Below are 26,262 nucleotides of genomic sequence, written 5' to 3' on the forward strand. Positions count from 1 at the left end.
AATATGTTTAAGTTTATTAACAATGGCTTATTTAGTCTAGATTTAGTAAAAGAATGAAGAAGTATAAATGTGAATGAACACCTATGTTCAAGTAACAGGTATCTAAGGCAGGTTCAAATCCTAGAACTTACTTTCATATCAGCTTCCAAGAAGCCATTTTGGAAAGCCAATCACATGTTATGAATACAATGGTAGCAACGCTAATGACCCAAATATTATTTCCCCTTTGGTACAATATCTGTAATTTTAAAATGTATGTCATTTTTATTTATATTTAATTATTAATTTTATATTATATACATATTACTTTAAAAGCAGACAAAAATACAGTTTTGTATTAAAACATTTCTTTAAATTTTTTAACTTTTCTTTCTTAGTGAAATGATTCATTATCACAGTACAGAATAAATTTTATATATATATATATATATATATATATATATATATATATATGACAGAAGAGAAAACTTAGGTTTGTGACTATAGTCACAAAGTTCATAAATGCTATGGAAGGATCCAAATTTAAATTGATCGGACTCCACAGCCCATGTTCTTAACTACTTCATTCTACTGTGTTTTTGTAATCTGAGCTAGAAATTACCTGAACCGTTATGGTATACCATCTAGAACAATAGCACAAAGGACTCTCTTCTGCATGAGGAACTTTTATCCTGCCACAGTCAGCAAGACTTCTACAGTGGATTTCTGCCACCCAAGTCATAAATGATTTCTCCAGAAATATTAAGACCAGATTCACTCAGCTAGAAATCTGGAGTTAGATGGTCTTTCTACAAGGCCACATACCTACTATATGAAATGGAAAGCTAGGGTGGTCATTTTCCACACAAAATCTAGAGTGAACTGTAAAAAATGAATAAATAAAAAGTCAACCAGTATAGAAAGAAGGACTCAAAGGAAGTAACTCTATATTTCACTCTAGTAAGGAAAAAAAATAACTTATCAGTCAATAAAATCTGTTCATAAATGGTTTGCTTCTCTATCTCATTAACAAAGAGAATTTTAAATCCATTTGACATGAAGTATAGTAGCAGTGGACATAGAAAAGAATTGGCATTTAAAATTTATTTCAAAATTGAATTAGCAAAATCTGATTGTATTTTAACTTACTGATAGAGCATAGAAAACTTTAGGATGTTTGAGGAGTTTTTGATGCTATAAAAATGATTTGTTTATTTTTTAGTTGTAGATGAACACAAAGCCTTTATTTTGTCCATTTATTTTTATGCAGCATTTTTAACCCAGTGCCTCACATGTGCTAGGCAAGTGCTCTACCACTGAAGCACAAACCCAGCCCTATAAAAATGACTTTTAACATTTTTTTGAGGTAAAACTGACACAATAAACACCACACATTTAGGAGTACATCTGATAAGTTTTTACCCATGTATACAACTATAAACAGATCATCACACTCAAGATAATTAACACATCCATTACCAACATTTCCTTGTGCCGCTTACCAATATATAAAAAGACCTCCGCTTCCCTTCAACCCTGAGCGTATCAGTAGAGACTACTTAGAAAACAGGATTCCCATTCTTACCCAGGATTAATGAGGTACCACATCCCCTGAGTCCATTTTGTGCTTTTATAACAGAATACCCCACACAGGTAATTTATAATGAACAAAAAATTATTGACTCACAGTTCTGGCAACTGGGAAGTCCAATATCAAGTTACTGTCATTGAGCAAAGACATTCTTGCTGCATTATACATGGCAGAAGGCATCACATAGCAGAAGAGCAAAGAGAGAGAGAACAAGAAGAAGTAAACCCATTCCCATGATAAATAACCCATTCGTTAGTTCACTCCTGAAGGTGGACCCTCAAGACCTAAACCTCTTCCACCTCTTCATAACATTATAGTAGTATTTAAATTTCAACATGAGTTTTAGAAAGGACAAACATTCAAATATAGCATGCTAAGTGCTTAATAAGCTTTTAAAATTCATTTTGAATTTTTCCTTTCTTGCTATTATACTGCTTTGCTTTTCCCTCTTATTTATATCCCTTTATAAAATTCTGCCTCTTCACATTTTTTATTTATGTTTTCTTAATTTTAACAATTTTCCTTAACATTCATCTTTTTCAATTTTTTAATGTATTTTAATGTTATCTTCTTGTGACAAATAGAAAACAAAAGCATATAAAGTCTTAATAATACATGTCCCCCCCCAAATATACCCATTTATTCTTGGTATGAGTGACCCTATAACAGTCTGTCAAGCAATTTATAACAGAGTATAAACTAATTTCAAAGTTGAATCTTCAGCCACAATATTCCTATGTTGAATAATCAAATTATTCAGAAGCACAGATCAAAGAAGCAGAAGACAACACCTCTCCCAAAGTAACAACAGAATGACCTACTAAAATAACGTTTCCTCACATTCCAAGACATTATATCTTTCAACAGAAAATATACCACCTAAAACATCTTTCTTCTTAGCCTTTATTCATGCACACTCAGAGAAACTCACAAAACAGATAAAAAGAGATTTTGTTATACTGAGGAATTAGAAGCAATCTATCACTCAGAAAATCAAGTAAAATGCAATGGAACAAATATACCAAAATTAGATTGTGATAAAGATCACAAAATCCTGTGAAAAATGCCAAAAAACAATGGAATGTAAGCATTTAAATGGTAAATTTTCTAGTCTATGAATTATATCTCAAAACTGTTAGAAAGCATATATATAAGGGAAAGATATTTTGGCACACTATGCAGTCTTCAGAGGCAATGCACTGAAGTATATAAAACACCCATAGGTCTTGAAAACAGGTGTAAAGTTCAAAGTGAACAAAATAACGTAGAGATACAGCTTTAAAACACAGTATTAAATTGTCCAATAAAGGAAAATAAGAAGAAATGTTACATGAACCAATGAAAATAGTTTTACCCCATACTCAAAACTTCATATTTGGAAATAATAAATGAAACAAATAGTTGTCACCTTATATAGTAATTGGTTATTTGAGATATATCTGAACAGAATTTAACAAGACAAAGGAAATCTAAATTTTGACTTTGGAAAGACAAAATGTAACTTCATAATTTATTTTAAAATATTAACTTATCTTAATCCTTTCAATAAAGCCCCTTACAATAAGTCCTGTAATAAATCTCTTTTTATAATTTCTCTTATATAGTCCTATTTTAAATAACTATTAACACATATGATGGATTTCTATCCTAATGCATCTAAATTTTAAAAGAAAAAAAGTTGTGAATACCATCACAGAAACTGCCTCAAATGAGTAAAACAAATGCAACTGAGTGTTACCAGCAGCATTCAAAGAAATGATGGTTATCCAATGGTTCTTAATATTGACCATTTTCATGCTCACAAGCTTAGCAGTAATGTTCTGGAAAAAGGTAATGATCATGAATTAAAGAAGAGAGGTGAAGGGAAAATTCTTTAACTACAATAGTAGGTGACACTGGATCAAACATGAAGATAGTACCCAAGAAAAATCTGGGGAAATAGCTTTCCAAATTAAAAAAAAAAAAAGGCAAGTACAGGTTTTAAATGATTAAAGAAAGAAAGACAAAATGATGAATGAGAAGAAAGATTAGATGTAGACGAAAAGAGAGAGGTGAGGCATTCATCAAGAGTCTTGTGAAGCACACTAAGGCAAATGAATTTTAAAAGGATTGCAGTAGAAAAGTAAAGTTTTTCTGTTTTAAGTTGAGGATCAACATGCTCTAATTTGTATCTCTAATAACTCTAACTGTACATAGAAGACTACATGAAGAGTGGCAAGGTGTAAACTAGTTGGCCTATTAAGATAGCTAAGATGAGATGTTAAGGCTTAAACTGTGATTAGAACAATGGAGACGGTTAGACATGGTAAAATTCAGATTGTATTTTAGAAGTAAAATAAAATTTCTTCATGGCTTAAACTAAGAGTATAAAGAGAAGAAAAGAATTAAAAATGCCTAAGTTTCCAGCCTAAGAAGCTGAATGAATGATTGATGCCATTTGCTGCATGGGAAAGCTTAGGGAAGCAATTTCAAAAAGTGTTTATAATTCCTTTCTTTTTAAGTTTAATACTACTATTTTATTTCTTTTGCATTCATCTGTCAAATTTTCCAACTCATTTACAATCTGTCTTGTATTTCTTTCCTATCCCCATGTGCCCAGCACAGCGCTGATATATATAATACCTGTTAAATTTCATTAAGTTGAAGTGTCCTTATAAAAAAACACATGAATCAACATTTTCAATCCTTATGTTTGAAAAATCAAATACAGATGTTTTAATCAAAGACACTGCATGTTTAAGATTAACAAATAAATGCTATAGAGAAGCCTACTAGATGTATGTTTACAATTTTAAAATGCATACATTGTTAAATGTTTGGTGGCATAAACGAAATTATGAAGAAGTTTTCAAATGGACTTATACAGAAGGATTTTTATTTGTCTTAAATTATTTTTCTTATAAGTAAATTAAACATAAAAGAATTGCACTTGACATCCTATTTTAAATAACTGTTAACAGCATATGATAGATTTTGAGAAACGAGAAACCCCAGTTATTGTCACAACCAACATAATAAAGAAAAATCACATAAATGCAAATTTAGCTTATGTGTTCTCTTAAATTATACCATGGCAAAGCTGAATTCTAGCAGCTGGTGTTCATGTGGGTAATTGGTTGTGGCATATGAACCCCAGGAAAACTTTTTCATTATTTTACTACTATTATCTTGGCAGAAGCCAGAGAAAATATTTCTTTATTTTGTACATTTTCTATATCCCCTATATCCCTTTTACTTATTTTAACCTTTAACTACTAATTCACTATCAATTTCAAAAGTCTAGGAAATAATGCTATTTTAAAAATTGTACAGTCTTCCTCTAAAATATGCTAAACAACATATAACAAGGAACAATATTTTTAGACAGGTATTAAATCCATTGATATATGTCTTATTTTTTAAATGGTTTTTTATCATTAAATTATAAAAACTAGTAATCTAATAACTTCAACTTATTAGGACTTACTGGAAGATACCATGTGTAATGAAAGTAACTATAAGGGAAGACTATTTTACAATGAAAGTATCAATAAAGTTGTCCCCTTTTTGAGAGTATACAGTTCTTTACATGTTCCCAACAGTGCCAAACCCAAACCACAATTAGCAAAATTTAGATTCCCAATTATATAGTACAAGCACTTTCACAATGTTGACTTGTATCAAAATGTCACATTACCTTATTGATATGTATAAGTTTTACTTTTATGTGCCAGTTAGAATAAATTTAATTTTCAAAAAAATCTAAAAAACAGATATGAGGTTTATTTACTTTCCTTAGTTTACAAATTTCTCCCCCAGGAAAGTATGAGGTCTTGGTCTACTAATCATCTATTCATTTAAAATCCAGACGTTTACCTACCTTGTTCCCTCAACTAAATGAAGTATAAGAACAGAATAACTACTTATTTCATGTTCCAATACCCAACAAATTGCTTTCTTAAAAAAAAAAAAAAAAAGTCCACTGATGAAAATAAAGACAAGGGTAAAAAAGATAATACAGAACTAGTTCTATATATTTTTCTATCAGAATTCATTCAAAGACATGACAGTATCTTTAAATCTTTTAATCAAAATAATTAAGGAATGGGTAAGTACCATAGCCAAAACTAACAAAATTACATTATAATTTACCAAGCAATTATTATTTCATTGTCTCCCAACAACTTGAGTGCCATTATATAGTATAGATGTATGTATAAAACCAACCTAATATAATGAAGATATAACCAAGAATTTAAAAAGGAGTAAATCTTCCCAAAATAAGTTAATCCTTACAAAAAAAAATTGTATGACACAGTAACAAAACAAGTATATTATAAAACAATATGACCTGAATTTAAAATATGGGCCTTCAACATGTACTTAGTGTGTGCACTTTGTTTATGTATTTAAACCACATTGAAGAAGAAGCAAAATAAAAAATAAACACAAAAATATCAGTAATTATTAAAGGGTAAAATTACAGATAAATTTTAATCTTTTCTTTATGCTTTTCTATATTTTTCAAATCAGAAACATATAGCAAAATACAATACATATTTTGTTTAAATAAACCTAACATTTACAAACCTAAATTTGAAGTTAAAAGTTAACAATTTCATCTTAGTCTATCTTGTAACAATATAAACAAGTTATATCAGAAAATTATTTCTATAGATTAAATTCATTTTTCTCTGAAAATGTCAAAATCCTTCATCTATTTTGTTCCAACTCTCCTCTTAGTATGATAATAATAAATGGACATAAATTAATGGTTCTATTTAGATAAACTGAACATGAAGCTTATTTGGTTTTCATTAACTTCCATAATATATCCTAATCATTTGCAAATTCACTTTCCTTAGACAAAGTCAAAATCTACATGTAAAGACTTTGACTTCATTAAATTTTTTAAATACAAACCTTTTATAACTGCCTAACAAAAGATAAAAGACCAAGTCAAATTCTGCATTTTCCCAGAATCTTTTTTAAACTGCAACTTACTAATCCATTCACAAAAATTACAAATTTAAAAATAAAAAAAGACAAATATACCCCCACTCAAAAAAAAAAAAGGTTTTCAAATAAGAAAGAACTAGAGATTCAATGGTTTATTCTAGACTAGAAATACTGCCAAAGTGGTATAGCCTTTACTCTAGAATATAATTTGACAGTTTCTTTAAAAACAAAACACATAACCACCTTCTAATCCAACAATTGGCCTGCTAGCATTTTTCCAGGCAAAAGTTCATAACCACACAAAAACTTGTGCATGAATGTTTACGGTAGCTTTATTCATAATAACCCAAAACTGGATATAAGTCAAATGTCCTCCAATGAATATATCCATAGCAAGCAATACGGCTCAGCAATAAAAAGGAATGAACAAGTGATACATACAAGTTGAATGAATACCCAGAGAATTATGCTGAGTGAAATTAGCTAATTCCAAATGGTTATACACTATATGACTCCATTTATATAACTTTAAGATAACAAAATTACAGACAGATTAGTGGCTGTCAAGGGGTTAAGAAGACAGAAGAGGAATGCATGTATGGCTATAAAAAGGGCAGCATAAGGGATTCTTGGGGTGAAAGAAACATTCTTTATCTTGTCTGTATCAGTTAAACACCAGGGCTTTGATATTATAGGTATTTCAAAATGTCACTACTAGAGGAAGCTGGGTAAAGAGGATATGAGTTCCCTGTATTATTTTTACAACTATATACGAACCTACAATTATTTCAAAATACAAGGTTTCTTTTTTTTTTTAAATATCGCCATTTGCGGATGACATGATAATATATTTAACAGACCCAAAAGGGTCTACAAAGAAACTGCTAGAGTTAATAAATGAATTCAGCAAAGTGGCAGGATATAAAATCAACATGCATAAATCAAAGGCATTCCTGTATATCAGCAACAAAACTTCTGAAATGGAAATGAGGAAAACCACTCCATTCACAATATCCTCAAAGAAAATAAGATACCTGGGAATCAACCTAACAAAAGAGGTGAAAGATTTATATAATGAAAACTACAGAACCCTAAAGAGAGAGATAGAAGAAGATCTTAGAAGATAGAAAAATGCACCCTGTTCATGGATAGGCAGAACTAACATCATCAAAATGGCGATATTACCCAAAGTTCTCTACAGGTTTAATGCGATGCCAATCAAAATCCCAACGGCATTTCTTGTACAAATAGAGAAAGCAATCATGAAATTCATATGGAAAAACAAAAGACCCAGAATAGCAAAAGCAATTCTAAGCAGGAAGTGTGAATCTGGAGGTATAGCGATACCAGAGTTCAAACTATACTACAAAGCAATAGTAACAAAAACAGCGTGGTACTCGTACCAAAATAGGCAGGTGGACCAATGGTACAGAATAGAGGACACAGAAACCAATCCACAAAATTACAACTTTCTTATATTTGATAAAGGGGCCAAAAACATGCAATGGAGGAAAGATAGCATCTTCAACAAATGGTGCTGGGAAAACTGGAAATCCATATGCAACAAAATGAAACTGAATCCCTTTCTCTCGCCATGCACAAAAGTTAACTCAAAATGGATCAAGGAGCTAGATATCAAATCAGAGACACTGCGTCTGATAGAAGAAAAAGTTGGCTACGATCTACATACTGTGGGGTCGGGCTCCAAATTCCTTAATAGGACACCCATAGCACAAGAGTTAATAACAAGAATCAACAAATGGGACTTACTTAAACTAAAAAGTTTTTTCTCAGCAAGAGAAACAATAAGAGAGGTAAATAGGGAGCCTACATCCTGGGAACAAATTTTTACTCCTCACACTTCAGATAGAGCCCTAATATCCAGAGTATACAAAGAACTCAAAAAATTAGACAATAAGAGAACAAACAACCCAATCAACAAATGGGCCAAGGACCTGAACAGACACTTCTCAGAGGAGGACATACAGTCAATCAACAAGTACATGAAAAAATGCTCACCATCTCTAGCAGTCAGAGAAATGCAAATCAAAACCACCCTAAGATACCATCTCACTCCAGTAAGATTGGCAGCCATTATGAAGTCAAACAACAACAAGTGCTGGCGAGGATGTGGGGAAAAGGGTACACTTGTACATTGCTGGTGGGACTGCAAATTGGTGCGGCCAATTTGGAAAGCAGTATGGAGATTCCTGGGAAAGCTGGGAATGGATCCACCATTTGACCCAGCTATCGTCCTTCTCGGACTATTCCCTGAGGATCTTAAAAGAGCGTACTACAGGGATACTGCCACATCAATGATCATAGCGGCACAATTCACAATAGCTAGACTGTGGAACCAACCTAGATGCCCTTCAATAAATGAATGGATAAAAAAAAATGTGGCATCTATACACAATGGAGTATTACACAGCACTAAAAAATGACAAAATCATAGAATTTGCAGGGAAATGGATGGCATTAGAGCAGATTATGCTAAGCGAAGCTAGCCAATCCTTAAAAAACAAATGCCAAATGTCTTCTTTGATATAAAGAGAGCAACTATGAACAGAACAGGGAGGAAGAGCATGAGGAAAAGATTAACATTAAACAAAGATGAATGGGGGGAGAGAAAGGGAGAGAGAAGGGAAAGCATATGGAAATGGTAGGAGACCCTCAATGTTACACAAAATTACATATAAGAGGTTGTGAGGGGAATGGGCGGGGGAAACAAGGGAGAGAATTGAACAACAGCAGATGAGGTAGAGAGCGAAGATGGGAGGGGAGGGGAGGGGGGATAGTAGAGGATAGGAAAAGTAGCAGAATACAACAGTCACTAATATGCCATTATGTAAAAATGTGAGTGTGTAACCGATGTGATTCTGCAATTTGTATTTGGGGTAAAAATGGGAGTTCATAACCCAATTGAGTCAAATGTATGAAATATGATATATCATGAGCTTTGTAATGTTTTGAACAACCAATTAAAAAAAATAAGTACTATAAAAGCCCTCTATCCAACACAAATGATCAAAGTCAAAGACCTCTTCTCCTGGAATTTGTAAATTATACCAGACAATATACATAAGTTTTAGAAGTTTATTTTAAAATTACAGTGCATAAATATACACATTATTTGGGGTATTAAAGGATACAATATGTGCTATTACAGAAAGCATGTGAGTGGCTAAAAAAAAACCTCAAATTCATCCTAATACCCAGGCATATAAAGGCATATTACATTTTAAAGCTTTTTTTTAAGTATAAGAAAGAAAAGCCAGGTGTTGGGGTGCCTCCTATAAACCCAGCTTCTTGGGAGACTGAGGTAGGAGGATCACAAGTTCAAGGCCAGCCTTCATAACTTAGTGAAGCCTTGTCTCAAAATAATAAAATAAAATAAAAAGGTCTGGGGCTGGGGTTGTGGTTCAGGTATAGAGCACTCGCCTAGCACATGCGAGGCCCTGGGTTCGATCCTCAGCACCACATAAAAATAATAAATAAAAATAAAGGTACTGTGTCCAACTATAACTAAAAAATAAATATCTAAATAAATAAATAAAAAGGGCTGAAGTACTGGGGAAAGAACTCAGTGATACAGCTTCCCTGGGTTCAACCTCTAGTATCATAAAAAAAAAAAAAATCTATAAAAATTCAAGGTTAGAAGACAGACAATAAGGGCTGGGGCTATGGCTCAATGGTAGAGTGCTTGACTAGCATGCATGAGGCACAGGATTCAATCCCAGCACCATATAAACAAACTAAATAAACAAAATTAAGGTGTTGTGTCCATCTACAACTAAAAAATAAAAATAAAAAAAAGAAGACGGACAATAAAATAATAACAATAACAACAAAAAAAGTCAAATGTTAAAAATACTTTAGGGGAAAAATATTAATCATGTGTTATGGGTAAAGAGTATGTGTGACATGGAAGATGACTATTATTTTATGTGGGATAGAAAAGGAAAACTACAAAACAGTGGCATTTCAGCAGAGTCTCATTGAAATGATAAAGCAAGACATGCTATCTGAGGCTAAGAGTTCAAATATTGAGAACAAAAACCAAGTTCTTCAAGAAGCATGCTTGTCATGCTCTCTGAATACCAGAGTGGGCAGTGGTGTTAAAGTAGAAAATGAGGAAGCAGAAAGTAAGAGAGAAGGCCAGAGTCATAGACTCCTAATTTTTACAGGCTCCTTCCAAGTCTTGAGAAAAGCACTAAATAATCTGTTCAAATATCCACATACTGACAACATTTGCAAAACCAAGATATTTTAACCACAAATGATTAACAACACTATCACATTACTTTCTGATTTCTCTATCAGATTTCTTCTTGAAGTGAATAGTCACAGGCATTTTGGAATCCAGTTTATTAGTATTTCAAGTGAATAATTTAGTTTATCAATATATATTTATTAATTTGCTTTCCACCTGCTTCTAGGTTTAGAAAATTGATTTCTGGTAGTACATGAAGAGTGATTTGTAGCAATAATCCACCATTCACTGTGCCAATTTACCCTGTCATGACATTAAAGTGAAAGATCAGAGGACACACTAACATACAGACATGCCAACCCCTGGAAATATGTAGATAATGACAAAGAAATAGATTTGAAATGCCCAGAACCAGAAAATAGATTGCCAAAAGCTTTTTCAATCATCAAACATGTAAAGTAGTAACATCTTATCAAGGCCTACTTAAAATGGAAGCTTCTTCCTATTAAGAAAATGAAATAAATATTATTATTATTAATATTATTATTAATATACCAATACTTTATGGGTTTTTACTAATTGAAATTGAATTACAGGCAATTTTTTAGAATTCCCATGTTTTAGAACTACTACCTAAAACAGAATTGAAGTCTGTGTATTAAGTCACATGGTTTATCTATTTCAAATATGAATAATTTAGAAAACATATTTCATAAATAATGCAAGAGGAAAGACTGGATTATATTTTTTCCTCTCTACAGAAAATGATATCATAAAGTCATCTTATAAAGAAACAAGCAGGTTACAACCAATAAATAATGGAAAAAAGTATTATAGAGATAGATGATTATTTTATAAAATATTTCTGGACTTGTTATGTCTGATATGTATCACCTTTATAAAATTAAAGCTATATAATTCAAATTAAATGTTTAACAGATAGGATAAACAAGGCCCTTGGTTCAATTCCTAACATGTACACACAACTTAGTTAACTTGAAGACAGGCCTGAAGAGACAGCCAGAATTAAGCAGAGATGAGAAAGTGGGAAAACGTTAACAGCAATAATAAAATCATGAAAAGGAAAATGCAGTTTGACATACATCTACAAGGAATTCCTGTTAAAATAACTCAATATAGAGCCCAGGAAGAAGCAAGATCAAAGAGAGAATGGATATGAATTTAATTCCAGATCTAATAGTCCTCAGATTGAAGAAGCAAACTAGGTCCTGATCAAACTAAATGAAAATTCTACATCCTAATGAATACAACTTGCCAAGATAAATTCTTCGAAAAGAAATCACAAAAACAATTGAGAGAAAAGACAAAATACCTATAAAGTAAAACCAGACAGAGAACAGATTTCAAAAAGCATCTATGGAGAACAAAAATAAAGCATTATTATATTTAAATTACTAGAATTGTAAAGCCAGAAAGATTATTATTAAATCAACAAAATATTAATCAAATCTCTACAACAAGCCAGACTATGATTAGGTACTTGTAGTATAATGGGAGATAAAATAGAAAAAGTTCCTGACTTCATATAATTTACATTCTTGTTAGATTTCTTTCATGAAGAATAAGACATTAAAAGAAACACTTTGCTCTCCTGGTGTCTAGAAATGCCCATCTCACTTCAATTAAGAGCTTAGAATACTTAGTTTTCTACAGTATATATTTTAAAATAACGTACTTATAATGTACTCTTTACTTTCCTAATCTATGGTACATGAAACCTCTGAAACTGTATAGAAATTTAAGTGTTTGTCTGTACATGAGCAGTTCTCTATGAAGAATGTCCATCCTGTCATCAAAGTCTTAAAGAGATCTATGACTCAAGAAGATTAGAACCACTTTTCTCTGACCCAGCTCCTCTGAAGTGCTAGAGTACCAGTCATCTTTTAGTCCTTTTTATCCATTATTATTTCTACTATAACTTCTCCATCAATGAAATGACTATCTCATGGGCCAGCATCTAGCATAGTAACTACTAACACATGGATACTGAACAAAAATTATTTACCACTGAAATGAATTGCTAAATATATCTCTGAAATATACTCCCTTATTATAGAATTTTAAAAACTATCTATCCTTAGGTAAATAAATTAGCCCTGCTTAATTGAATTTTCTAATGTTGCCTATCAATTCTATTAAGCAACTTTAAAAGATATTAATGTGAATATGTTCTTAAAATATGAACTTAATGGTAGAATTGAACGATTATATATATATATACACACACACACACACACACACACACACATATACATACATATATTATATCAGACTAGATAATATTAAATAAAGAATATCAGACTAGATAATACTAACTTCATTTCTGTCAACTTAGAAATTTAGAAGCCTAACCAATTATATTATTAAACGTACTCACTCAGTCTTTGGAGATAGTACCATGGTGTTTTAATGTTTAAATAGGTATATCAAAAAATTCATCCTTAAAACATTTTTCCTATAAGAAATGGCAGCAGAGGCGGAATATGAAATTCAACATACAGGGAGAGAACTAGATATACAGTAATGTGAAAATGTAAGCTTAGAGAAAACAGTCATGAAGGGCACAGGACGATGAATCACTTTCCTACTAAAATAAGAGAAAGTCAGTCCTATAGGATAAAAACAAAGCAGATAGTACCAAGGTTCTTTTAAACATTTAAGTTTGACCTTTAAAATAGAGATGGAAAAATATTCTCAAATTGAATTAGTTTTCCTTTTTTAAGAAAATGTAATTTTTAAAAAATTAAAAAGCATATGGAAAAGTTAGTTAAAAAAAAGAGAGTATTACTTACCAAGTTGGCCATATAAATTGTGAGCAGCCCTCTCCTGAAAATAATTTTAAAAAGAGAGTAAGATTAAACTTCAATTTGATTCAATGGTCATTTTATCATTTTTTTTTCTTAGAAAGGAAGTTATTTTATTAGAATTTTAAACAATATTTAAGTGATGAAATAATTCTAACAACAAGGTATTCGCTACTTACAATTCCAATCAATTTCAGTTCTTTTATGTCATGACAAGTGTAAAGAACTGTCAAAGTTCCTTCTAACAGTAAAACCCACAGCTCAAAGCTGTGGGAGGAAATATGACTAAGCCAAAGAACTTCACGTTGACCAATAAGTGATGCACATTGAAACACCACACAATACTTTCCTACAAGTCCAAGCCACTTGTGAACCAATTAATATTAGCATTAAGCTTTAAATAAACTGTTAGGCAGAGGACTAAATCAGGCATCATAAAACCCTGTGGTTCCATAGTCAAGTCATACAAATCCCCAAGTCTTTTGCCTCATTTATCTCAACTGTAACAAGTGAGATTCATCCTTGAGACAATCATTTTTTAATAAATCTATCAAAATAATTTTCAGGAGTTGAAAAACATACTGGTATCTTAGAAAAAATGGGTGCATGGTGCCAAACTAAGTTTTTACTGTCTTAATAGTTGGATCTAAATAGTTCTAAATCATTCTACTTAAAGGTTAGAGTATGTTTGTTAAAAGAATTTCTTTTTTTTTCCATACAGGATTTCAATACATTGTCCAGATTGTACAGCCTGATCTCCAACTCCTGGGTTCAAGCATTCCCCCTTTTTTGACCTGCCAAACAATGGGACTGCAGGTGTAGGCCACCACATCCAGCTTATGCTACAGAATTCTAAACAAATTCATTCTGCCAAAAAGTCAAACCCATAAAAATTCTGAATAAATGAAAATTTATCCTCCAAAACTTCAGAATTCTACTTGTTTTATACATGATTATTTATAACATTCAATGTCATTACACATTACATGAAATCACCTTGGTTTTAATTTCATTGTGAAGTGAAAAATCAGGAATTTAGGAAGGTTTATCAAGCTAAAGATTCCTAAGGATAAATGAAAGCTATAAACACTCCCTTTACATAAAAGCTGTATATTCATAAAGCTTATTTAATGAAAATTCAGACAGAAATTCAAGCTCTATCTTCTGCTTTTAAACAGTTTGTTTAATTTATACAGTGTATAAGGAATGAATGAAATACATCTTATTCACTAGAACGTCTTTAACATACTTTAAGAGTTCAAATAATAAACTCCAAAAATTTCAAAAACTTATTTGGGTTTGAATGTTGAACACTTTCAGTACTCAAAGAATAAAATACTTTAAGCTAGGAGAGGTGGCGTATGCCTCTAATTCCAGTGGCTAGGGAGGCTGAGGCAAGAGGATCTCAAGTTCAAAGCCAGCCTCAGCAACTTAGCAAGGCCCCCCAGCTGTTTAGAGAGACCCTGTCTCTTAACAAAATACAAAAAAAGGGATGGGGATATGGCTCAGTGGTTACGTGCCCCTGGATTCAATACCTGGTATTAAAAAACTTTATATATGAAACCAATACCAATATCAAATTGTTCTCATTTAAATATTCCAGGTCTGCATATTGATATTGTCAATGAAATCTTCTTGTTATCAAATACATATATAATATTGATTGTTCATTATGTAAAATGGCTTACTAGATTTTTAATATTCCCAAAGACACATGGAGGCAATGTGATTTAACTGGACAGTGATAAAGTGAGGTTAGGAAATCAGGGGCTCTAGTTAAATTTATTTCTCTGGCACTCTGTCATCTTGAGTTAAAATAAAGGAACAGGACTTTACTGACATTTCTTAAACATGATTTTAAAAATAATTTACATGTAATCATCAAAATATAAAATATAACATTAAACTTACTTTAGTTGAAAAGTAAGAATGTACAGGTATCACTGTGCCAAACATGCTAGGGAATCTCCCTCCTCCATTGGTCTTAATGTACCTTAGAAAAACACCAGAATCCTATTGCCACTCCAAATAAGGACTTAAAATTTTATCAGTGGTAAGATGATTTCTCAGGTCACTTTTGTGTCTTGTTTTCTATATGTGGATTAAAATTTTCTTGCTAATTCTGTTCAACTTTGCCAGTTCTTACCAAATTATAAAGCAAAAATATTCCAATATTACTTATTTTTAATAAATTATAAAGAAAAATTAATATCCATAAGTTAAACACATACACAGAAAAAAGTAAAATACTTCACAAGAGATACCTATTTTTATCAAAAGCCGATTATGAATGAAGAAATAAATATTCTTTAGTTATAAATTCCCAAATAAAAATGTTTCTGTTCTTTCAGTGTCATTAACTGATAATATATTTCATTATGAAGAAATACTAAGAATGCATATGATGCTATTTTTAAAAGCAACTGTTCTACTAACTTTTTTTTAATTTTTTATTGTTGGTTGTTCAAAACATTACATAGTTCTTGATATATCATATTTCACACTTTGATTCAAGTGGGTTATGAACTCCCATTTTTACCCCATATACAGATTGCAGAATCACATCAGTTACACATCCATTGATTTACATATTGCCATACTAGTGTCTGTTGTATTCTGCTGCCTAACTTTATTCTATAATACTGAATAGTAATGCAGCTACAGTTTCATCACTAACTTCCATCAACCTGTATATAAAACTTTATCTTTAACCACAGGACAAAGATTGTAGTGCATACCTTTCTATTTCCACAAACCAGCAATAGTAGCTGGCAATGCTAATTGTAGAATTACTAAACATATAACCATCAAAGTATTTCTAGGAAGTCAAGTCTTATAAAACATACAGACAAATATTTTAGACACATACCTGCACAGACTAGAAAGAGGCAAGACCAACTAATGATACTAATTCATTAGCAAGCAGAAATGATTATCCTTACTCTATTGAATCAAAGAATCAAAGAAGTTAAGTGGTTTCCTTAAAAATGAATTAATAGCAAACACACAATGGAATTAGGAGTCAATTCATCTGCCTTCAGTTTCAGATTCTATCCCATGAATTGCTTCTCCAGTAGAAAATTTTTATAGTATCAACTTACTTCTTATGTCTGAAACTCACTGACTTATTTAAAATGCTTTCTTCATAGGTTTCTGTGCTTTGAGGATGAATAAAGACTTGACATGCTCTTACCATTGTAAAAAAGCAGAGGATGTATTTTTATTACCTCGTGGCCTATTCTGATCTCAAGTTTCAATTTATCCTTCTCTAAATCACCCCCTTCCCAACCTTGTTCCAACCTGGCAGTTAATACCGCAAGAATGACAGGTCAGTCTCTCTGAAAAGCATGATAGTTTGGATTATAGAGTTACATCCTTTTTGATAGAATTTCCTTGGTACAATGTCTTCATCCCTTATGCCAATGTCAACTTTGTAGTTTTACAATATCAAACAGATTTATTTAATCATTTCTCTAATTATGTTAGGTATCACATGAACCTGAGAAATCAATCACCTAAATCTGAAGGAAACAGTGATGGGAAAGGAAAAGGTACCACTTAGAAAAGAGGGGACTAGGATCAAGAAGGACAATAAACTACTTGTTAAACTTCACAGGAGATTTGGATGTACATATACTCCCACTCTACTGAAAATCACTAGGTTGATGAATATGACCAAATAAATACTATTTCTTTAAACCATGGATAAGTCTGTGCGTGCTCTCTCACTAGCTCGCTCGCTCGCTCGCTCGCTCTCTCTCTGTCTGTCTCTCGGAGGAAAGGAATGAACACCTTAAATTTTATTCATGTTCATATATAGAGGTATTATCTTTAAAAAAACTAGTCAGACTATAAGCATTCCTATAGGAAACATTAAATTTTGTATAACATTTTAATAGTTGAAAATATCCTTATATACTGCTTAAATTCTAAGCATTATCTTCTCACATCATTATCATTTCTAAATTTATGACAATGCTTTTGAAACTTCAATGCAAAAAAAAATTTCAGTGCATATATTCTTTAGCTAACCTCAAAATTTTGAATGACATGTAACACATTTCAAAACTGAGGTCACTGGAGAGTATACTAGGAACAACATAACCCCTAAATTCTAAAAATTTGTATATCCTATATATACATATAAAGTATAATATAGAAATACTTAATATTCTCTAAATTAGGGAAAATTAGAGATTAAAACAAAGACAAAGTGAAAGGTCATAAAAATTGTAATTATATAAAGAAATACTATTTAATCATCACAAAGATCCTTGAAGATAATAGATTTTCATCTGTCAAAATGTTTTAGAAGATTATAAAAATACTTCTTTAAGGAAAAGAAATAAACAAGACAAACTTCCACTCTGAAGCAATAGTACACAATCATATATAGTACATAACACAGAGTTGGCTTTTTAGAAGTCCTCAAGGTCTTGCCACTTAAACTTGAAGATAACCAAGAATTTATACACTAAATTCATGATTCTTTTATTCACACATTACATGCACTTTAATCATTTGGTCATATAAGTTTAGGAGCTTCAAAGCTACTATCGTGCAATTTAATAACTCAACCACTAAGTATGCTTGAAAGAAATATGCTATTTTTGATATTTTAATACATGTCCAAGTTTCAGCATACAGCAGTTTTTAAATCATCTAAACTAATACTAAATATCAAAGCAAATTCCATAGTAATTCTACAAAATGAAATCCATCAGAACAACTTCTTTCTAAGCCACAAACAAAGCACTTCCTAAAAAAAAGAAAGTGAGGACTAGTCTTAACAGCCCTCCTAGGGATAAACTCCATGTTACCAATGCTTCCTGCTGAGTTACTATGATCACAGTTCTTTGTTACATAAATTTTTTAAGCAACCCTGGAAACAACTTCAAAGCTTTCTCAGAACCCCACAATGATATGATTAAGATTTAAGTAAGCCTCCCTCTTACTAGGTGTCAGGAAGTAGCTGGCAAAGCACGTTTAGCTCTGTGAAAAGAGGAAAAGAAGGAGAGAAGGAGGAACTAATGGAGGGATGAAGGGATGGAAGGATGGAGGGATGAAGGGATAAATAGATTAGAGAAAGAAAAAAGGTATGGAGGAAAGAGTTAATCCAATATAGATGAAGACACATATATGGACATAGATAGATCTTCATCTGTGCATCTATATTTATATCCAAATAGGTGAACAGGTAGGTAGGCAGATAGAGATCTATAGTGTATATACTTACCTTATTAAATACTTTTTGGAAAAGTGATATACAACTGAATACAAAATGTATATAATAATGGAGTAAGATTTTCTTCATTAAGTAAAGCTTTAAAGGTTTAAAAAACTAGGACTTTCACTATTTACAATTTGGGAAGGGGGGTGGAGACTCCTAATCTTCCACAACGTATTTCTTCCACTCTGGTGACTGTTACCAAAAGACTGACTCAACTGCACACATTTCAATTAGCACCTTAAATAGCTGTTTCCCAACTTTAAACCTCAGGCCTCTTCTTATTCTGGGCCTTACTACTCCAATATATCCCAAAGCTACAACAACCACCTTTTAGAAGGAAACTTCCAAATTTTGTTAATTACCATCTTTCCCTAAATCTAGACACATTTCCAGCAACTTACTAGCCATGTCCATCAGCATATCATTGATTTTCTCTGTGAATTATAGATATAATTGTAAATTCCTTTTTCTTATAATAAAAACAATGCTAATGTGTTGCATTTTAAGATACACAAAACTTCAACCTTTGAAAATTATGAACTACTAGGGAATCTTGGCATTTAATGAAATCTCACTATAAATCTGGTAAGTATATTTTTTAGAGCACATTAGGCCACTACATTAACTCTTACAAGATATACTATAAGAGAGCATATAAAGATATAAACCAAAATGGTTAGTTTTTCTGTTTTAAAGTTTAACTAAAAAAGAAACAAAACTGCTTTGTAAAATTGTCACTAGCTTTTGAACAAACAACACTAAAAAGCTAAAAAAAAAAAGGCTAAAACTTACAATTTTCAACCAGACCCAACCAGAAGTTGTGGAAGATATGCATACTCATACATAGCTTTCAAGGTAAAGAACTACAGAGATACTTCCCAGTATTGTTAACGTCATTAAACAACAGAACTAAAGGAACACACATCACAGAGTACAATTATATAACAATAAAATCAAGGAGAAAATCAACTTTTCTTCAGCAAGCATGTGATAGCAGTTATAAAGAAGTTAAAGTCAGACTTAATTTTTTTAATGTCTTTTAAACAATAAAAACTATTTCAACGAATATTTAGACTAGCTCATGACATATAATACCAGAAATGTTCTATAAACAAACAGTGTCTAACAAATCGAACAATAATAAGTGAGCAAAACCTCACTTATGGGAAAATAAAAGGAAAAAGCTTTCTAAAAATTCACTTAACAAAAATGAACATGAAATAGGAAATAAACCAGCAACTCAAATCTATGTTATCCTCTTCCAGGAAACTACTCTTTATGCCCTAAGAGAAGTTATTGCTTTAGATATTAATTATACACTTTTACATTGGTGTTGCTGCACTTGAAATAATGATAGTACTCACTGAAACAGGAAAAACAATATTTAAATCCTATGGTAAGCAGTTGCTAGGATTGACCCAGAGAGATTTCTACATTTTGTGGAGTGGTAAAATATTAACACTAAGAAGTTGTGAATTTAAACATGTATATTGTAATCCACACAGAAAGTAATAAAAAAAGAAAATAACAAGATAATTAAAGTGGAATTATTTTCAAAAATTCAAATGAAGCAAAGGAAGGAGGAACAGAAAATGAAAAATAGAAAACAAATAATAAAATGCAGATCTATCCTAGCACTATCAATAAATAAAATGTTAATGAACCAAATACTCAATTAAAGGGCAAAACTAGGGCCACAGTTGTGGTTCAGTGCTAGAACACTTACCTAGCATGTGTGAGTCACTGGGTTTGATCTTCAGCACCACATAAATAAATAAACAATGAAGTTATGATGTCCATCTACACCTAAAAATGTTTTTTAAATGGCAAAAACTAGCACAATCGATAACAAAAAAAATCAGAAGACCCAATTACACACTATTTGCAAAAATATGTACTTTTACTATAAAGACACAGATGCTTGAAATTAATTAGAAAGAAAAATGTAGATTATTCAAATAGTAAGCATGAGAAGGGTAGAGTATATTAACATCAAATAAAAATAGACTTTAGAACAAATAATATTATCCAAGCTAGAGAAGAACATTTCATATGGAATAAAAGAATCAACTGATCAAGAAGAAATGGTAATCATAAGCAAAAAAAAAAAAAAAAAGGAAACACAGAAACTGACAGATTCAAAGAGAAATAAATCATTCTGAATTACAGTTGAAGATTTTACAACTTTCTCTCAGCAAACGATAAGCCTAGACCAAAGAAATTAGCGAAAAATATAGATCAGTAGTTCTCAGCAAAGACTGATTCATCCTATGGGGATATCTAGCAATGGTTAAAGATATTTTTAGTTGTCTCAATTTCGAAAGAATGAAGAGTTATGTACGACATAAAGCATTAGACAGCCTTCCAATAAAAAATGATCTGTATGTACTAAAAGGTGTCAATAGTGCCAAGGTTGGGAAACCCAGCTATAGATAACATAATCAACAAATCTGGCCTAAAAAGAAAAATGGCATGTCCATATCAACTGATGCAGAAAAGACAATTAACAAAGTACTATACCTATTCAAGATAAACATTCTCAGCAAATTAGAAATAAGTGTGAACTTTCTAAACCTGATAAGGCACACCTAAAAAAGTATCGTACAACTAACATTATGCTTATTAGTGAAAGACGGGGGCCGGGCAAGTGGTACATACCTGTGATCCCAGTGGGCCTGAAATCCTAGCAGCTCAAGAGGCTGAGACAGTAGGATTGTGAGTAAAAGATGGAGGGCCTTCCCCAATATCAAAAGCAAGACAAAAATGTAGCAATACAATAAAGCAAGATAAAGAAATAAAGGACATATAGACTGGAAAAATAAAAATAAAAACTTTTCCATTCACAGGTAACATAACTGCCTACATAGAAAAATCTCAATAAATGTACCAAAATCTCCCAACTAAAGTGAGATCAGAGCTGGGGATGTACTCAGTGGTAGCACATTTGCATAACATATGTTAGGCCCTGGGTTCAATTCCCAGTACTAAAGAAAAACAGAAACAAAAACATAAGCTGAACAAGGTTGCAAGAATCAGGATAGACACATGAAAACTGTGGTGTCTATATATAGTAGCAACAAATATGTGGAAAATGAAATTTAAAACATAATACTCCCCTACCACACATCATATGTAAAAATTCACTCAAATGGATGAAAGAACTACATCTAAAAGCTAAAACTATAAAACTTTTAAAAGAAAACAGGGATAAATCTTTTTATATTTGTAGTGGTTTCTTAAACATGACACCAAAAACAAAATAGACAAAAGAATAAAAAATAAACTGACTTTGCAAAAATTAAAACACTTTGAAGAACATTATCATGAAATTGAGAAGACAAACACACTTACCATGAAAAAACATTTGCAAATTATATATCCAGAAGGGACTATATCTAGAATATCTAAAGAACACTTACAAAAGCTGGGAATACAGCTCAGTAGTAGAGTGCATGCCTAGTATGCCCAAAGCCCTGAGTTTGATCCCCAATATACAAAAGAAAAACAAAAAATAATCTTAATAATTAAAAGAAAACTCAATTTACAAATGAGCACAAGATATGAACAGACACTTCTCCAAAGAAAACATGCAGATAGCCAAAAGGTGCAAGAAAATATGCTCAATACCTTTGGTCACCTGGAAATGCAAATGAAAGCCATAATGAGAGAACACTTCACACTCACTTCGATAACTATAATTGGAAAACATATCCTACAAGTGCTGGCCAGGAAGTGGAGAAATTGGACACTTTATACACTGCTAGAAGAAATAAAAAATCTGTAATCACTTTAGTAAACACTTCGGCAGTTTCTCAAAAGGTTGAAGAGAATTACCATATAAGCCAGTAATTCCACAATTCAGTACATCACAGAGAAATGAAAATACTATATCCACAAAAAATAGGTATATAAAAATATTCATAATAGCATTATTCATAACCAAGAAGTAGGAACAATCCAAATTTCCATCACTTACTAAACATATAAGTAAAATGTGGAATAGTCATATAATGGATTATTAGTTGGAATAAAAAGCAATGAAATAATGATTTATATAACATCTTTGACTCTTAAAGTCATTATCCTAAGAAGAGAAGCCAGTTGCCAATGATCACATACTATATGATTCCTTTTATATGAAAAAACTAGAATAGACAAACATATAAACACATAAAATTGATTAGTGATAGCCTAATGCTAGGTGGGAGTGAGAAATAAATGATGCTTAGGAGGTGATAGCTAAACAAGTTTCTTTTTAAGGTGAAGAAAATTTCTAAAATTGTACTGATGGCTGAGCAATTTTGTAACTCTGTTAAAACAAATGAATTGTGTATATTTTTTAAAAAGAATGAATGAAATATGTATATATGACTCAGTTAAGTTACTACAAAAATAATAATAATACCATTTGCAATTGTTCCCCAAAATGCTAACAAACATACAGAAGATATGTTCTACACATTATAAAGACAGATGAAAGAAATTAAGGATTTAAATAAATTAGGAAGTTGTAACATGTTCGTGGATAAAACAGCCAAAAATAAATAAATAAACAACACAGATGTCCCTAAAAGGGTAAATGTTTAAACAAATTCCAGTACACTCACACAATGGAATATTACTTAGCAATAAAAAGAAATAACTAATGATACAGTTAACACCTTAGATGGACACATGAAAATCCATGGTGTCTATATGTAGTAGCAAAAAATGTGGAAAATGAAATTTTTTCCCTACCACACATCCTATGTAAAAATTAACTCAAATGGATGAAAGAACTACATCTAAAAGCTAAAACTACAAACTTTTAAAAGAATACAGGGGTGAATCTTTGTATTTGTAGTGGTTTCTTAAAAATTACACCACAACATAATCAACAAAAGAATAAAAAAATAGATAAATATTTAAACAAATTTCAGTACACATGCATGATGCTTAGTTTAATAAAAAGTTCTATGTAAACAAGGTTATACTTTCCATACTTCATTTATATAACTTTCTAATTTCCTGAAAATAACATAAATATAGAAGTAGAAAGCAGGAATTGGAGGAAAGTGTTGAAATTCCAAAGGGTCAGAACAAGAAACATATTTTGTGATGATGAAACAGGTTTATCTACAGTCGTAATGGTAAAACAAATCATACATGAAGAGAAACTGCATAGAATTATACACATATACAAATGATATGAATGCATGTAAAAGTGGTGAATAATTAATAAAGACTATAGTACAGGATAGTAATGTCAACCTCATTTTATATTATACTATGGCTATGTAAGATGTGATCATTAAAAAGAATATGGGTAAAGAGTTCAAGTTCTATTATATTACTTGTGCAACTCTGTATAAATGAATAGTCATTTCAAGATTAAAAGTTAAAAACAGACCACATGATGACATAGTAAAGATAACATATAATAATGTAACAGAACTAAAACCAAACATATTAGTTGTATCAGTGAATTATATCAATGGTATTAGTAAATATACCCGGGCTTAGCTAAATATTTAAATAAAAAGATCTTCAGATTGCTTCACCAAATAAAACCCAACTTCATGATGTATGTGAAAGAAACAAAACAAATTCTTTCATAAACATAAAGGCATCCTAAGCAAACGCTAGCAAAAAGAAAGCAAGCGTTGTGATCTTGATAAAAAAAAATCATAAATTTTTGCTAAAAGGCATTAAATCAAAAACCTTTTTTTTTTTTACTGCTACAGATTCTATCACCAAATGAAGTATTGTGGTTTAGATATGAGGAGTCTCCCAAAAGCCCAAGTGTAAGACAATGCAAGAATGTTCAGAAGTAAAATGATTAGATTATGAGAGCTATGACCTAGCTCTGATTAATTAATTAATTTACTCATACAGATTAATCTGATGATAAGTGTAGATAGGTAGGTTGTGGCTAGAAAAAAGTAGGTCACTGAGGGCATGCCCTTGAGGTTTATGTTTTGTCCCTGGTGAGCCAGAGCACTCTTTCTACTTCCTGGTTGCCATGTCCTGAGCTGCTTTTCTCTGCCATACCATTCTGCCATAATGTGCTGTCTCACCCCTGGCCCAGAGGTATGGAGTTAGTTGACCATGGACTGAACCTCTGAAAACATAAGCCAAAATAATTTTTTCCTCCTCTACGTTGATCTTGTCAGATATTTTGCTCACAGCAACAAACTAGCATGAAGATATGACCAAAATAACATAATAGTATAGATCTTATGACAATTTTTTCAACTTTTGAACCCTAATAATAGACAATGCACTATTTTTCAAGCATTCATAAAACAGTCACAAAAACTGGGCATAAAGTAAGCAACAAAGAGAACTTTATTATAAAGTTCCATAAAGAGAAAATATCATAAATAATATTCTCAGGTAAGAAGGCATTAAAACTAGAAATTGATAACAAATTCACTATTACAAAATGATTCTTATATCAAAGGAGAAACACAAACTAAAATTGTCAAATTTCCAGAAAATGATGGTAATGAATATTGTACATATAAGAATCTATGGGACACAATTAAAGCATACATCAGAAGAAAATTCAGAGCCTTAAATACTAATAGTAATATAACTTAAAAACTGAAAACAAATTCCTAGAAGAAAACATAAGGTCAACACTCCAGCATATACACACAGGCAACAACTTTCTCAGTATGAACCTTAAAGCTCAGGAAATAATGCCAAGAATTAATATATGAGACAGCATCAAATTAAAAAGATCTGCAATTGGAAATAACTGGGAATATGAAAAGACAACCTACAGAATGGAAAAAAATCTTTGTTAGCTACTCTTCTAACAGAGGATTAATATCTAGAATACAGAAAGAGTTCAAAAAACTTTATGCCAAAAAAAATCAAATAACCCAATTAATAAATGGACAAATGAATTAAAAGACAGTTCACAAAAGAAATACAAATGGCCAATAAATATACGAAAAAATGTTCAACATCATTAGTAATTAGGGAAATGCAAATCAAAACTACACTGAGATTTCATTTCATACCAGTCAGAATGGCAGTCATCAAGGATATAAATAATAATAAATGCTGAAGAGGATGTCAAGAAAAAGGAACATGTTTACACTGTTGGTGTAAATTAGTAAAATTACTATGGAAACCAGTATGGATGTTCCTCAAAGACTACACATGTAACCACCATTGACCCAACTATACCACACTTTGGTATTTATCATCAAGATTTAAAGTAATCACAATACAGTGATATATTCATACCTAGTGTTGAGAGCACAATTCACAATAGCCAAACTATAGAATCAGCCTAGGTGTCCATCAACAGATGGATGGATGAAGAAAACGTGGTGTGTGTATATATATATATATATGTACATATATACACACACACACACACACACACACACGCAATGGAATTTTATTCAGCAATTTAAAAAAAATGAAATTATGTCATTTGTAGGAAAATGGATTGAACTAGAGACCATTATATTAAGCAAAATATACCAAA

General features: G+C 31.4%; 1 protein-coding gene across 17 annotated transcripts in view; it reads right to left on the reverse strand.

Annotated features, from left to right (window-relative positions):
* Tmem135 (transmembrane protein 135) overlaps positions 1-26,262 on the reverse strand; it is a 261,641-nt gene that overhangs the window by 184,315 nt on the left and 51,064 nt on the right. For 12 of the 17 annotated variants that reach the window (XM_048787924.1, XM_048787939.1, XM_048787927.1 and 9 more), the window contains one exon: positions 13,535-13,568. The exons of 1 other annotated variant lie outside the window; for it this stretch is intronic. In XM_048787924.1, the coding sequence (XP_048643881.1) occupies positions 13,535-13,568 (34 nt within the window). Of the gene's footprint in view, positions 1-1,666; positions 1,726-13,534; positions 13,569-26,262 lie in introns of those variants that run through there. 4 more of the 17 variants (XM_048787929.1, XM_048787932.1, XM_048787938.1 and 1 more) reach the window with 1 other exon arrangement.

Source organism: Marmota marmota, unplaced genomic scaffold (assembly GCF_001458135.2).
Source record: "Marmota marmota marmota unplaced genomic scaffold, marMar, whole genome shotgun sequence".
NCBI lineage: Eukaryota > Metazoa > Chordata > Mammalia > Rodentia > Sciuridae > Marmota > Marmota marmota.